This window comes from Xyrauchen texanus, chromosome 23 (assembly GCF_025860055.1).
Source record: "Xyrauchen texanus isolate HMW12.3.18 chromosome 23, RBS_HiC_50CHRs, whole genome shotgun sequence".
Lineage (NCBI taxonomy): Eukaryota > Metazoa > Chordata > Actinopteri > Cypriniformes > Catostomidae > Xyrauchen > Xyrauchen texanus.
The window spans coordinates 29,507,649-29,518,027 of NC_068298.1; the positions used below are offsets into that span (position 1 = coordinate 29,507,649).

General features: G+C 35.9%; 2 protein-coding genes across 2 annotated transcripts in view; both read left to right on the forward strand.

Annotated features, from left to right (window-relative positions):
- Window positions 1–10,379, forward strand: part of LOC127617169 (UBX domain-containing protein 1-like) — a 95,486-nt gene that overhangs the window by 45,802 nt on the left and 39,305 nt on the right. The gene's annotated exons all lie outside the window — the stretch shown is intronic.
- LOC127617179 (microtubule-associated proteins 1A/1B light chain 3C-like) lies at window positions 4,159–6,657 on the forward strand. The gene is made up of 4 exons (XM_052089101.1): window positions 4,159–4,216; window positions 5,581–5,636; window positions 6,133–6,239; window positions 6,498–6,657. Exons 1-4 carry the CDS (start codon window positions 4,159–4,161, stop codon window positions 6,655–6,657), a joined length of 381 nt encoding a protein of 126 aa, XP_051945061.1.

Consider the following 10,379-nt stretch of genomic DNA (forward strand, 5'->3'; position numbering starts at 1 on the left):
AAAGGTGAAACTACTATATTATATAGACTCATTACAAGCAAAGTAAGATATTTCAAGCCTTTATTTGATATAATTTTGATGATTATGGCTTACAGCTTATGAAAACCCCAAATTCAGAATCTCAGAAAATTAGAATATTACATGAAATCAATAAAAAAAAAGGATTTTAAATACAGAAATGTCGGCCCTCCAAAAAGTATAATCATGCATATGTACTCAGTACTTGGTTTGGGCCCCTTTTGCATTAATTACTGCCTCAATGCGGCGTGGCATGGATGCTATCAGCCTGTGGCACTGCTGAGGTGTTATGGAAGACCAAGATGCTTCAATAGTGGCCTTCAGCTCTTCTGCATTGTTTGGTCTCATGTCTCTCATCTTTCTCTTAGTAATGCCCCATAGATTCTCTATGGGGTTCAGGTCAGGCGAGTTTGCTGGCCAATCAAGCACAGTAATACCATGGTCATTGAACCAGGTTTTGGTACTTTTGGCAGTGTGGGCAGGTGCCAAGTCCTGCTGGAAAATGAAGTCAGCATCTCCATAAAGCTTGTCTGCTGAAGGAAGCATGAAGTGCTCTAAAATGTCCCGGTAGATGGCTGCGTTGACTCTGGACTTAATAAAGCACAGTGGACCAACACCAGCCGATGACATGGCTCCCCAAACCAACACAGACTGTGGAAACTTCACACTGGACTTCAAGCATCTTGGATTGTGTGCCTCTCCATTCTTCCTCCAGACTCTGGGACCTTGGTTTCCAAATGAGATGCAAAATTTGCTCTCATCAGAAAAGAGGACTTTGGACCACTGAGCAACAGACCAGTTCTTTTTTTCTTTAGCCCAGGTAAGACGCTTGACATTTGAAGCCCATGTCCAGGACCCGCCTGTGTGTGGTGGCTCTTGATGCATTAACTCCAGCCTCAGTCCACTCCTTTTGAAGCTCCCCACACATTTGAATGGCCTTTTCCTGACAATCCTCTCCAGGCTACGGTTATCCCTGCTGCTTGTGCACCTTTTTCTTCCACACTTTTCCCTTCCACTTAACTTTCTATTAATGTGCTTTGATACAGCACTTTGAGAACATCCAACTTCTTTTGCAATTACCTTTTGAGGCTTTCCCTCCTTGTGGAGGGTGTCAATGATGGTTTTCTGCACAACTGTCAGGTCAGCAGTCTTCCCCATGATTGTGAATTCAACTGAACCAGACTGAGAGATCATTTAAAGGCTCAGGAACCCTTTGCAGGTGTTTAGCTGATTAGAGTGTGACACTTTGAGCCTACAATACTGAACCTTTTCACAATATTCTAATTTTCTGAGATTCTGAATTTGGGGTTTTCATAAGCTGTAAGCCATAATCATCAAAATTATATCAAATAAAGGCTTGAAATATCTTACTTTGCTTGTAATGAGTCTATATAATATAGTAGTTTCACCTTTTAAGTTGAATTACTGAAATTAATGAACTTTTGCACGATATTCTAATTTTTCGAGTTTCACCTGTAAATAAATGTACAACTTACATGATTTCAGTAGGCTACACCCAAATGACAATAGTCATATCATACTGTTCATGTGTTACACTTGCTGTAGTTTACTTCCATGTTGATTCTTCATCATGTCAAATGTAAATCAAGTCAATCACTAAAACGACAGTCACCTTGAGTAAGAAACAGCATGTATAATATGTATGAGCACACCTATATATAATACTGATAATTGAGTACCAACATGAGCTGAAAATCAATATGATATAGTAGTCCTTTGTATAAATACAGTACTCATTTGTCTTGAATAAACACAGAAAAGTCCTGTGATAGTAAACTTAAATGAATATGAAGTAATCATAAAATACCATTTATAGAAGTGGAAATATACTGTATATTGCAACACTATTACACATATATGTCACTTAAGACCCTACACACTTTTGTTAATGCTAATTTGGTAATTAGATTTCTTATTTTTATTTTCGATTCATATGCTTAGGAATTAGGGCTTAGGAATACTAAAGAAGTGTAGGCATAACCCCAAAAAATGGTTTAGGTGAAGGAATAATTCGGTCTCGGGTCACTAAAGAAAGTATTTAAAAGTATTTAAGGGTTACCACTGAAAGTTTGTGGATATTCCTGTTCATTCTTTCTTTTAATTTGACATCACTCTGCCCTGAATTAACCAACACTAACTTGAGTATTCATACAACATCGAAGTTGAGACCGCATATTTTTATGTGAAATGTTTTTGGCCATTTTTCATCCCCATTTACTTTCTTTAGATTATTAATGACACATCTAGAAACAAGAAGATTTCAGGAAATAAATTATGTTTTCGTAAACTTTGAAAGAGTGTTTTGAAACTTTTCCCTGTTTTAATTGAACACTGTGACATGTCACACCATATTGATATCTTGGCCTTGCTATGGTTTCATATTTGTCCATCAGGCACATCATGTACACAGTGTTAATAATGTATCTTCCTGACCTCATTGGGAATGGGGGTATGGTAAGAATGAGCCCTCGGGTAAGTGAAAAAAAAATATTTTGTTCAAAACTGAGGCTTTTGGATTCTGTCCCACCGTAATGCAGTCTTTTACATAATACTAAGCCATATTGTGTTTGGGGCTCTGTCATCTATAACAAACACATGATAATTAGGTCATACAGTAGAAGTACAAAAAAACAATTTACCATTACATAACATTAGGCAAAACATTAAATTTTATTATGAAGATTTTCTAGATATAAACATACAAGATCAAATAATAAAAAGACATGTATTTTAGACCCTGCTGAAACAAAAATAAAAACAGTCTTGCCCAGTCTGGTCAGTTGACTAGTTTGGGATTTTGGGCACTTTTTAGCTGCAGGCTGGGAGGCCAGTTTAAACAAGCTAAGACCAGCCAAATCTCGTAGGCTGGTCTTAGCTTGTTTGTTTGTTTTTTCCCAGTAGGTGCCTAAATGAAAAGATATAGAGATCTTCTGTGTATGAATTAAGAGAGTGTGGAGCGGAGGGGGGCCGGGCCGGACTAGAATGTCGCATGCCCGGTCCCCAATCGGCCTGATGAGGCGCGCAAGGGATAAATGCGGCCGGTGACGATGGTTCGAGAGAGAGAGAATTACGGGCATGTCCGTCATGTGTGTGTTTATGTTTGTGTGTTTTGGTTTTTGAGTTTAATTAAATATAATTTATATTGACAAGCCGGTTCTCGCCTCCTCCTTGCCCATCTTAACCCCCCTTACATTGGTGCCGAAACCCGGGAAGAATTAATGCCCGTAATTCTCTCTCTCTCGAACCATCGTCACCGGCCGCCTTTATCACTCGCGCGCCTCATCAGGCCGATTAGGGACCGGGCGCGCGATATTCCGGCCCCGCCCCCCTCCACTCCACAGAGAGATATTCTATAAATAAATTATTTCCTTTTTATAACAAAAATTCTGTGTTAATTCTTTAATACAACATGCTGAACATGCAATATTTTAAGATTTACACATTTCAATTTCATCAAATTGAATTGAGTAATCTTTAACAATAAATAAATAAACATTTAAAGTTTATTTAAATTATTTTGTTACAAATTAATTCAATTTGATGGAATTTTGGTAGAAAATGTAAATGTGTAAATCTTAAAAATAGGCTTATTTATATCACCGCACTCTGCGGTTAAAATCTCTACTTGAAATGAAACACATCTGGTAGCTTACTCGAGTGCAATGAACTCTAAAGCAGTTCCTCACGTCTTTCACGTCTGTTGTTCGTGTGTTATTACACAAACTTATGCTGTGAGTCGTAAACCAATTAAGCTGTCATAGCACCCACATTAGAAAACTAACGAAGGTGGACTTCAAATAACTGGTGCTTGTGAATGCATGGCTTGTTTACGGTGACTGGTTATTATTGATCCAAGGCCCTTCACTGTCTGTTTGGAAGGCTTATCTAACAGTTAATATCCGAATTTGACCGGTTGAGACTGCTTCAAGACCAGCACCTAATATCGTCGCAGGGCCTTTAATTACACTTGCATCTTTTCACACATCCTTTAGACTGTCCTCCCCCTCCACACACACCTCAGACTCATATAAAGGCCATGTCCCTCCAGCAGCAGAGAGGCATTTCTGACCACTCGGATGTCCTACTACACCATCAAACACATCTCCAGCCTCAAGCAGAATGCCTCCCTACGAGAGATCCATGGAAATTATGCCTTTCAAACAAAGAAAGTGCCTGGGTAAGTAATAACTTCAACATTCTATTGAATTTTCTATTGTATATTACAACCCCAATTCCGAAAAAGTTGGGACCGTATGAAAAAAGCTACCAAAAACAAAAAGGAGTGATTTGTAAATTATATTCACGCTTTGCTCAATTGAAATCACTACAACTAAACATTGTTTGTTTTACCTTATGAATTTCATCCTTTTTTTGAAAATGTACAGTCATTTTAAATCAGATGAAAGCAAAACTCTCCAAAAAGTTGGGACATTCGAGTGTTTACCACAGTGAAACATCACCATTTCTTCTAATAACACTTATTAAGCATTTGGGCACTGAAGACACAAGTTTAAGTTTAGAAAGTGGAATTTTCTTCCATTCATCCTTTATGCAGGTCTTCAGCTGCACAATTGTTTGGGGTCTTCGTTGCCATATTGTGCACTTCATAATGCGTCACACATTCTCAATTGGAGATGGTCAGGACTGCAGGCAGGCCAATCTACTACCCGCACTCTCTGCTTTTTTGGCCAGTATGTGGTTTGAAGATTTCCTACTGAAAATTCCAGGATGTCCCTGGAAAAGATGGTGCTGGATAGCAGTATGTTGCTCCAAAATGTGTACATATCTATCTGCATTCATGGTGCCCTCACAGATGTGTGAGTTACCCATGCCATGGGCACTGACACACGCCTGGCCCATACAGACACTGGCTTTTGGACCTGATACTCATAACAGCTTGAATGGTCTTTTTCCTCTTTGGCCCAGAGAACATGATGGCTATGTTTTTCAAAAATAATTTGAAATGTCCACTCATTGGACCAAAAAAACATCTAAGATGTCGGCAGCGCTTTTGGACAGTGTTGATGTAGGTCTTCTGCTTTGCATAGTAAAACTTGACTTAGCTTGCATCTGTGTATGATATGGCGAATGGTGTTGTCTAACAAAGGTTTACTAAACATATCCCCATGATATCGATTACAGATGAATTATGTTTTTAAAACAGTGATATCTGAGGGATGTGTTTGATATAATGGCAAGTGATTTTCTAGAACCAAATTAGCAATTTATCATGATTACTCAAGGATAAGGTGTTGGAGTGATGGCTTCTGGAAATGGGGACTGTCTAGATTTGATCAAAAATGTATATTATTCCAAACATTTGGCCACATACAATATGTTATGTTTAATTAGTGTTTTTGAACTTTTTACTTAAACAACATTTGTATTTATTTAATATGATGTATTTGTCATTGTCATGTAGCCTATGTGTTAGTTATTATTTGATATGCATTTTAATAATAATAATAATAATAATAATAAAGATTTCCATCTAACTAGGGTATTAAAAAAATGATTGAAATAATTTTTCTTTCCATTCAGCAACAAGAAAAGATGAAGTCTGCACTATTCGGTCAAAGTTCCCCAACAAACTGCCGGTATGATGACTTTTTGTTTTTACAATTAAATATTTCTAAATTGAATAGAAACAATAACTATTTTCTTTCTTGAAACCCAACAAACACAGAATGTTCCCCAGATCATATATTATTTATTATTATTTGTTATATTTATTATTGTATTGTATTTTATTATATTTATATATTATATTTGTGAGATTTATGTATTACAATTTTTAACTAAATTAAATTAATACAATTTAATAAATCTATTTTGTTTTTGTTAAAGATGACTCAATTCAGTTTGATGGAAATTTGTTATGAAAGTGAAATACGTAAATCTAACAATTGTTTCTAATTGTTAGTTTTATTTTGTAGAATCATATTTTATTATTATTACTATTATCATATTTTCATAATGTTCCATAAATATTGTATATAGTGTTTGATACACAACAGTGACTAACAGTTTAATACAGAATTGTATTTACATGTAGTTAATGTAGATATTAAAATCAACCCTTCTGAATCTCAGGTAATCGTTGAAAGATACATTCGGGAGAAGAAGCTTCCCCTGCTGGACAAAACCAAATTTCTTGTCCCATTCGAGCTTACATTAGGACAGTTCCTCAGTCTGCTCAGGTATGTACACACTTTTGTCTCACTTAAAATCTTGGAAGATGCTGGATTTGTATGTTTATTGAGAGCCTGTGCCAGTTTATGCCATTCTTTATAGAGAATGGGTCTAGAATAGGTTTGAATTGCGTGTGAAACAGTAACCTGACCTTTCCCATGTTGCTTAGCCCACCGGCTCTCTGCCTGATGCACAACATACAATGTCAGGTTTTTCGAGATGTTGTTTTCTGTGATGCCAACTTTCTCTGACTCTTTCTCTCATAGAAGTAAGATAGCACTGGAGGCATCTCAAGCCCTGTACCTACTGATCTCAAGAAAGAATATGTCCTGTTTGTCAGCCAACATGGGAGAGGTTTACTCACAGTACAGAGATCCTGATGGCTTTCTCTACATAACATATACTTCCCAGGACATGTTTGGGTGAAAAGACTCTCCTCAAATACTTCCAGACTGATGCCTCTCTGAGATCATAACTTACTATTTGCTCCTAAATGAAGACTCAGTACCACTGTAAAACCATACAATCACACCTGCCCAAGAAGTCTCTTCTGGCCTCATTTCTTAGTAATTTTGTGGCTTTCCTTGAGGCTAACTTTAAAGTTAAATCAATGACCTTGAAATAGGTTACATTGAGCCTTGAAAAGTGAAGACACGAAGAGTGATGCTTCTTTAGCACTATACTCTTCAAGCAGCTCTTCCCCAGTCATGGTTCTCTGAGTTCCTACGGGACACAAACAGGACGTCCTGTCCCTCAAAGGACCTGGGATGTCCTGATACAAAGAGATATGGAGCAGGTTGTTGTTCATCCTCGATGACTGTGCTTCAGTGTTGCAGATGTGCAGCAAAAACTCTACAGTGTGTAAGCCAGATCTTGCCATGTGATAAAAATTCAAAGTTAAGGGATTCTCAGTATGAAAGATTTATATATTAATAATGATTTTGCCTCCTTTGCACAATTCAGTGATAGATTCGACCTTCCCTATTCTCGTTTCTTCAGATATCTTCAAGTTAGGAACTATGCTCCTATAAATATTAAACACTTTGAAGTTTTGGCTTTAGAATGTAAAATATTTCATTTATTTTCTAATTCTCCTAACATCCTTATTTGTAAATGCTTTTAAAGATAATACAGACTTTTCCTCCCTTCACTTGAAAACTGCTTGGGAAGAAGATCTAGACTGATTGGGACAAATGCCTTCTATCTTTTTATTCTTGTTCCATAAATTCAAGACAACAACTTATTCAGTACAAGGTGTTACATAGATGGCACAATTCTAAAATAAAGCTTAGCAAATTCTATCCTTCTGTCTCTACTATATGTGATAAGTGTAAAGCTGCCGAGGGTACCCTGGCACATCTTTTTTTTGTTCTGTGCACAAATTCTGAGTTTTTGGCTAGAAATATTCAAGATTTTTGCCAAGGTCTATAACTGTGTTTTACTTCCTGACCCAATGATTTGGTTGGTCAGACTCACTGGAGTCTCTCAGTCCAAAGGTACGGTTACCTGTTCAATATAGTATGATTGTAGCGAAGAAAGTTATCCTGTTTTTATGGAAGAAAAACTCTAGGCCCCTCTTTTCTGACTAGCTGACTGGACTCACTTCTACGTTACATCTGGAAAGAATTAGATACACCATTTCTGGGGATATTTTGCAAAATTCGACAAAATGTGGGAACCAGTTTTAACTTTTTTGTTGTGCCACAAGGTCTAATGATTTATTTATTATTTATCACTTTCTGTAATTATTGTGATTATACTTTGTAGGAGAGGTTGGCCTTGTATATCGTCTTCCCCCCTGTTTTATTTTTGTGTATCATTTTACATATTGCACAGCTTTCTGTTATATGAAGGGTCTCTGTCTGTTATTGTTTGTATTTGATGTTTGAAAAACCATAATAAAAATAATTAAAAAAACAAAAAGTTAATTCTAAAATTGCATTATTAAAGCTTGCAATTGCGAGAAAGTCATAATTCAGATATAAAGTCACAATTATCTGAAATAAACTCGCATTTACGAGAAATAGTCAAACGTAAAAATAAAGTTGAAATTGCAAGAAATAGTCACAATTGCAAGAAATATAGTAGAAACTGCAAGATAATCACAAATGCGTGATAAAAGTTTCCATTGAGAGAAATAGTCAGAACTGAAAGATATAAACTTGCAATTGCAAGAAACAAAGGTGAAATCAAGATATAGTCACAATTGAGTGATTAAAGCTTGCATTGCAAAAATAATATATAAACTTGCAATCACAAGATTAGAAGACAAAATAAACTCAGAATTGCAAGATATAAAGTTGCAATAGGCACAATTGCAAGAAATAATAAAAAATGCAAGACACACAGTTGTGAGAAATTATATGTTCCACCGTGCAAGGATCAAGGAACCATATGATTCAGAGTGTTTGACAGGGCACTAAGATTAACAAACACCCCAAAAAAGGGGCAGGAACATCACTTACATTTGCCCTTGGTTATTGCTAATGGACAACTATTTAACTATTTATATGGTGCAACTCTCCGTTAAGAATTTGATTTAGTATGTACTTTTCAACATCACGCATCTTCTAAAGATGCATCACCTTCTCACACAAGGCTGTTATTTAACCACCATCTTTAATAAGTGTTTAAGTTACTGTGTCAGTAAGTCTCATGGTGATGTGCTAAATGGGTTTGGTTTGACAGATGAGACATCTAAATACAACTATCAAAATCTATCTTCATATTTCTTTTAGTAAAGATGGTCTGCATTCTTACTCTCTTTTAGGACATAACTGGGAACTTTAGCACTCACCTGCAAAGTGTATTCTGAAACCAGAATGAATTACCTCAGAAATGACAATGAGAAAGTTCAAATGAAGGTAAATTGAGATCTCTATTGTACAGGGAGTCTTACTAATGAATGGCACATATCACTGACAGAATCAAGCAGTTATATTTGTAGTGAAAATAGACTGCTACAGCTTGATGCAAAGTTACATCTATTTGTGGCATCCAGAGGCACATTTATAGCAATTATCTTGAAAATTGTGCAATTATTCTCTCTAGCAGCGGTTTTATTGGTTTCAAACACTTAGTTCAAAAAGCCCTTAAATCAGATTTTTTTTTATTCTATCCTTTACACTAAAATATAATTACCGAACTCAAATCTCAAAATAATATCATTATTCTTTTTTAATAGCTGTTGGGTAAACAAATAAACATAGTAAAATGTAACTGACATACATTCAAGGGCAAAGGTCAACAATATAATGATGGTAGATATTAAACTGAAGACTGAAGTGTGTTCTTAGGACAAAAGTATTTGATGTCAGGTCATTTTTATTGGGGCAAGTTGTAACACGTGTTATAAATGTTTTATAATATATAATTTATTCATTACAATATTTGTTGGCCAAAACAATTGTTGGCTACATCGAATAAATTCATTTAGTCAATATTTGTTGCCAAAATTAAAAATATTTTTTATTGATTCATGAATTGTTTTACTGTTTAACTTTGCAGAAAATCCTGTAATACACCATTTAATTGTGACAACCTACCCCATGCTGTGACAAAATGCCCCACTATTGTCACAAAAGGTCAATGTGTGTGTAAACTCCTTTTCCTTTCTGTAGAAAATACTTCTCAGAAATTGACTTTCCAAAATGATGCAACCTTGATAAATATTCACTGGAGTAAAAACACAACATCAAGCCCCGGCCAGTAATTATGTACAAGCTAATCTCTTTTGCAGAAGTGCAAATATCAAACTTCCATCCATCCATTATCTCATATACAGTAAGGGTTAAATAAAAAATATAATGTCATTGATGGCCTTTTTCTTTTCAGGCGTGAAAGTGTTGCAAGAGGGATCACATTTCACCAAACAAAGACAGATGCATGGGAAAAAGAAATCTCAGTGATCCACTCCAAACAGCTGCCAAAGAAAGCAAACACAAAATGCTGTACAGTGAAGCACCTCAACATGCCTCAACATAACTAGAGAAAGTGAGAAATATAACACTGTCAGTGCATTACTACCATTCCAATTCAGACCTGTTTTTTCACTTATATTCAAAACATCTCTTGAAGCAAGTTCATACTTTCTTGATGTGTGAAGTCAATGCTCATGAAAACAGATATACTGTATGTGGGTAAAAGGC